General features: G+C 35.8%; 1 protein-coding gene across 1 annotated transcript; it reads left to right on the forward strand.

Annotated features, from left to right (window-relative positions):
• The first annotated feature begins 487 nt into the window (after positions 1–487).
• Positions 488–5,042, forward strand: LOC136806890 (uncharacterized). The gene is made up of 4 exons (XM_067063481.1): positions 488–582; positions 1,042–1,195; positions 1,949–2,010; positions 3,193–5,042. Exons 2-4 carry the CDS (start codon positions 1,056–1,058, stop codon positions 5,040–5,042), a joined length of 2,052 nt encoding a protein of 683 aa, XP_066919582.1. The 5' UTR covers positions 488–582; positions 1,042–1,055.
• Positions 5,043–5,777: the final 735 nt, after the last annotated feature.

Consider the following 5,777-nt stretch of genomic DNA (forward strand, 5'->3'; position numbering starts at 1 on the left):
CAGTACAACGGCATAGATCCACCCTTTCTAAGTTAAAGGGTTAAAGAAATCAGACGCCTGGAACTGATGACGTTTGTTTTAGAAGCTGTCTTACGAATTAAGAAATGACGCCTTTTTCTCGTTTAAGCATAATTCTTAAAAGCATATAAACAATGACAGAGAAATTTAAGCATATTCCATAAGTCTAACAGCTAAAACCATTGAGTTATGTTCTTCAACCTTTCTTAAGCAAGAAAAAGTTTGCCCTCACATTTGGAAGTTTCGAGTTCTGGATAGGAAATAAGTGACTTCATTTCCAATCGGGGTTTTTTAAATCAATGGCTCAAACGCAATTCTTATGCTTGAGAAAAACATCATGTCTTAAGTTATACAAACGTGATACATTTATTGGTAACTGAAATATGATGAATAAATATTTAAAAAACTTGCTCAAAATTGTAAGGAGATGCTACGGTCGTAACAAAAGTCTCACTATATAAAGAGAAATCGCAATTTATTATTTATTAATTCTAAAATGTACCACAAAGACATACGCAAAGACACAAAGTATTTCACAGAGTAACTTAAGTTCAATTTTACGAGGTAAGTACTTTAGGCATAAATATTTTACAGATTGAAATCACTGACTTTTATATACCCTGGACCAAGTTTCTTACCCGGCCAAGCAAAGTATTTTGATCGTAGTTTGTTTTGAAACTGGTGCCCGCGCATTGAGAGCGCTAGATCTCTACTTTCACTTGTACACTAGTGATATAGCGCCTTTTGCCGCTAGACAACATTTAACACTCACAATGGCTTCTTCACGGGTACCACTTTCAAAAAAAATCAAAGATGGTGAATATATCCAGGGTTTGTTAAGGTCAGTGATTGGAATCGAACATTTTTGTAAATATGACAGTTAATCAAAGTTGGTTTAGCTAATTTTCCAAAATCGAGTTCTGGTCTGCAAAATACACACCATGCAGGTGGCACTTGTCTTCTTTTATTCACGATTATTGAAAATTAGTCCGAATTTCAAGTCTTTACTTTTTATTACATTAGAGAGCTAAATAAAAATGGAACAAACGGAAACATCGAATGAAAGTGAAAAACGTGGAAGAAGTTCAAAACAAACAATAACATGGCTTGTTATGATGGTTGTGTGTATTTTGGTGCCCGCTCTCATTGCCCATGGATCACTGTCAATAATGCTTGTGTAAGTGTATAATTTAACCGGATTAAATTTCGCGAGCTAAAAAAATCGCGAAATTTTCTGGATTTAATTTCGCGAGTCAGAGTTTTGAAATATTTCGCGTGGATTTAATTTCGCGAATAAGCCAGAAAACAGCTGAAAATAGCCATTTTTTGCCATTAATGGAGACTTGGAACTAGTTTCTCCGCCAAAAATACAATTTTAAAAGTTTTGTGGTGGATTTAATTTCGCTAATCAGGAATCTCACGCGTGTTCGCGAGTTTTAATTTCGCGAAAATGGCAAAAATTCGCGAAATCGCAAAATTTAATCTCGCGAAAATTAATCCGATTAAAGTAATTTTCATACGAAAAGTTTTTAAGTACAAGGGGTTCATCAAGAGGTTAGATTTTACCGGGATACGTCACTAGGGTGAACCACAAAATGAAACAATAAATTTTGATGATATACCTCTTGGGGATACCTTACAAACAACGTCAAACCTCCACAAAAGTCTCTGTTGTTCTACTCTTCTCAAGTCTTTTATTCTCGCTTTTATTTATATATCATAACAAAGATTACAGAACCAAAATCATCGTCAGCTTGTCAAAACTCCGACTAATATTTCTAAATTCAAATTATGATATTCTATGACATAGGCTCTCAACTTTGGCATATCATTTTTTCAAGTCATAAAAAAATTATTGGAGTGACAAAAAACATTGACAGTCGTTTATCACAGAATCATATATTTCAAGTAACTGATATTTCCGTCTTAGAGAACCAGAAAAATCTTCAAAAGCAGCCTCAGTTGTGTCAGTGGGTCAAGATCCTATCAAAGGTAAGATTCTTTTGGACCACGTACATTCATTGGTGTCTAAGGTAGAATTCTGGCTACGGCCGACCAGGTTAAAGTCTGTCTCAAAATAATTTGCAGCTGGAGATTCTTCAATCTTAGACCATCATTACTGTGAAAAAATTTTTCAAAAATATTCATTCAATCAAAAGATATCACACAAAGTTTATTGCTGGTTGACTCTATAAAGTAGTAAAAAACGACAAAAAAAACTTTTGTCGATCAACCAGCAATAAACTTTGTTTGATATCTTTTGATTGAATGAATATTTTTGAAAAGTTTTTTCACAGTAATGATGATCTAAGATTGAAGAGTCACTCCTGTGAAAATGATAACTACTATACCACATTTCTACAAGAAGTTGATTTTTTTCTTCTTCATTTTTCATTTTCATTTTCCTTTTTTTTCCAAATTTTTTACTTGATAATATTCCACTCACGAATATCTTTTTAACGAGCACAAAATCGCAACTTGATTCGAATTCTATCAAAAGTTACAGCCATTTTTGTCTCCAGCTGCAAATTATTTTGAGACACACTTTAGGTAGGATTCAGTCGCGAAAACCCCTGCTTTACAACTTTGTCCATCACCAAACTGCGCTTGATAACAAACAGCGGGTACCTTTAAAAACCAAAATAACTACTCTCGGGTACCTAATAGCCGGGGGGAGGAGCCCCGCTAATTAATTTTTCGAAAATTTTCCACCCAGGACATTCTTATTCCAACCACCTTGCTTATTGATTTTTGGGAATTTTTTTTTGAAAGTTCCCTCTTTTTCCCTAATTCTGCTGTAGCCTCCTTTTCGGAAAATTTCTACTTAGAACATTGGATACCCCAATTTTAGCTGAACTCCGATCAAAAGAGCGGGAATGAAATGAATTAGTCCAGAGTTTTAATAGAGGTCGGATTTTGATGTTGTTATTCTAATATAATAAAGAGTTGACACAATATCTTTGTTTCAAACTCAGAGTTTCATGGTGCACAGGCACCATGTTGTTATTTAATCTCTTACCCAAAACCACTTGCACAACTTTTTGATTTTACTGATAGCACGTTGGTACGATCCCTCTCTTTCGTAAACGCTATCAGAATCTCGGTAAGAATCATAACAAAGCGTACTTACTGAATTTGGTTGTTAATATCACTCATTACTATTTTGTTTTACAGAACAAGCTGGATATATCATATGGAACGATCGCTATTCAGATATTGACACCGAGAAAGCCAAAAATGAGTTAAAAAAAATGCTTGAGAATGGACAGGATGAGGCTTACTACACATTACAAGTAACGAGTGATCAAGTTTTGGTTATGATGGCTGCAAAACCTGGATGGAAAAAGCGATGTCATCATCACCCAGTCAGCATGTACCTTTTATTGCTAGAAGGCTCTTTCTATTTCAAGTTTCATTCGTCAAAACAAGACAAAGTTTTAAAACCGGGCGACCACTCCTTAATACCGAAATGGCAGCCCCACGCGGAGGGAAATAATGGATCTTCCATTGTATACGGCATTCTCACCATTACACCGGTACATAACAGATTCAATTTGACAGAATATTTGGACGAATCTGAATGCGAAACATCAGCATTTCCAGCCGTTACTGAGCCAAAACTCAACGTGAGTGAAAAACCTCTTGGCAAATTACTTCCAAAGCAATGGACAGCTCAAATAATTCTTCAACCTTTTAGCAAAGTACAAAACGACACTAAACAACCAGAAAACCCTTTCTTCCAACTAAGTAAGGGAACAGCTTCGTATGACTCAGATAAAGAACTTTTTATGGTTTATGTAAAAGGCTGCTCTTACGGTCAATGGTGGTATAAAATTGAAGGAGAAAAGACATTTGTTTCAGATGATGGAAAGAGCTGGCAGCAAAAAGAGATGGGTTGGAAATTACCAAGTCGAAATTGGACTGATCCAGGATCAACTTATATAGGAAGTTCTCCTATGAATTGGATGAGTAAGGACATTTATGTAGAATGGTGGAAGAAGAAGTATCAAATCGCTTCAAATTGGGTGTGGCTTAACAGGAAGAATGGTGGTGCACCATACAGATTAATGTTTTCTGTACCACCACCAAAAACTGATCAAGGAGATCCCGAAAATTTAGCATTCTTCCAAATGTATTCTTTTACATATCTATTCAACTTTGAGGAAGGTTTTACAGATCTTTCATCATCGTTTAAACCAGTGGTTGACGATACAGGGTTTGTTTGCGGTAATCCATATAATTATGAACTATTCAACTGGACAAACCATTTTTCAGCAACAGCTTTAATGACGCCAGTTGATTTTCATCATAACCCATTTCCAACTATCGTCAACTATCATTGGGATGAAGCAGAAACCTACACCGGACGAATCTTCGATAGATCACAGACAACAACCTTTTTCAACAACTACAATTGGTATGATAACGCAGGAACAGTTCGATGCAACTTATTCGGTCGTTGGCCAAAAGATCAACTATTTAGTAAAGGCTATCTCTTAAATACTTCTGAATCAACCTGGGTCACGAGTTGTTCTGAAATATCTGTTGATGGTGTTGATATAGGCCAGCAGCCACCGTGGTGGCCAATGTTGGGTGACGGTCAAATCATGGGAGTTATCAAAAAACCAGACGATGCAGCAAAGGACTGGGTTTCACCAATTACTGGAACAAATCGGACAGTTGCAATAATAAGAGAACTTTTTCCTCCTTCACTTCCTTTGTACCCAGATTCAACCAACCTTTGGACTTGGTATGATTACACTGATTTCGCTCCCAAAACAGGGCCAGCACGCCCTATAGTATTCATGCAGTCAGCATCCAGTATTGGAGTTGGAACAAGTCTAGCATTAGCTGACTACTTTGATTTTGTTCAATTGGACAACAAAGTTCGAGCCCGTACAAACTATCAATTGGATCTATTGGAAAAATACTGTGGATTTGAGATCAAGAAATACGTCGTCCCCAGTGATCAGTTGCGCCCAGAATCATTCTTCCCTCTCATTAATTGGGGAAATAGGAAGTGATCAAATAATGTATATTTTATATAAAATTTCTTATAAACACTCCCAATGTTCGTTGATTTTAGAAATATTTTTTGCTGCCCAAAGAAAAGTGCCTTATCTTTCTCCTAAATTGAATCGAATGATTTTGACTTAGATATTTACCTTATTTTAAGGGTATCTAAAAAATCGACATTTTTTCATCATTGTGATATAACTTAAGCTTTGATTTATTTTGTTAGGGAGGTATTGTTATTAATTTTTTTATAATGACAAGCTAGATTAGGTTGTAATTAGTAATTTGCTGTTCTTTTTGTTTATAAAATTTTTATAAATCAATGGAGTTCAGAAATAATTTGGAATCAATTAATTCAAAAAGATCGAGTCTTGATTTCTTTTTGCCATCCTGAAAAACAATTTTGTGGCTGAAATTTTATAGAACCCCTCATTCCGGAAAGTTAAAAAAAGTTTCGGGTCTTTTTTCACTTTAAAAAATTTTAGGGTAACAAGATCCCGAGATATCCGGGCCAGTCTGGAAATTGCGGCTGCGCCGGAGATCTCCGGCGTAGATTTCAGGTTTGAGATCTGCTGCCTTCAACTTTTCCCAGTTAAGTTGGCGCAGCTCCGGCGTAACATTTCCCTCCTTTCCAGACTGGTATCCGGGGTTTGATTAATGATATAGTTCATTTTATTTGGTTTTGAACTTAACAACTAGGCTTCAGTTGATCAAACGGAAAAAAGTTAAACCAGTACCCAAAG

Source organism: Clytia hemisphaerica, unplaced genomic scaffold (assembly GCF_902728285.1).
Source record: "Clytia hemisphaerica strain Z4C2 unplaced genomic scaffold, Clytia hemisphaerica genome assembly, whole genome shotgun sequence".
Classification (NCBI taxonomy): Eukaryota; Metazoa; Cnidaria; class Hydrozoa; order Leptothecata; family Clytiidae; genus Clytia; species Clytia hemisphaerica.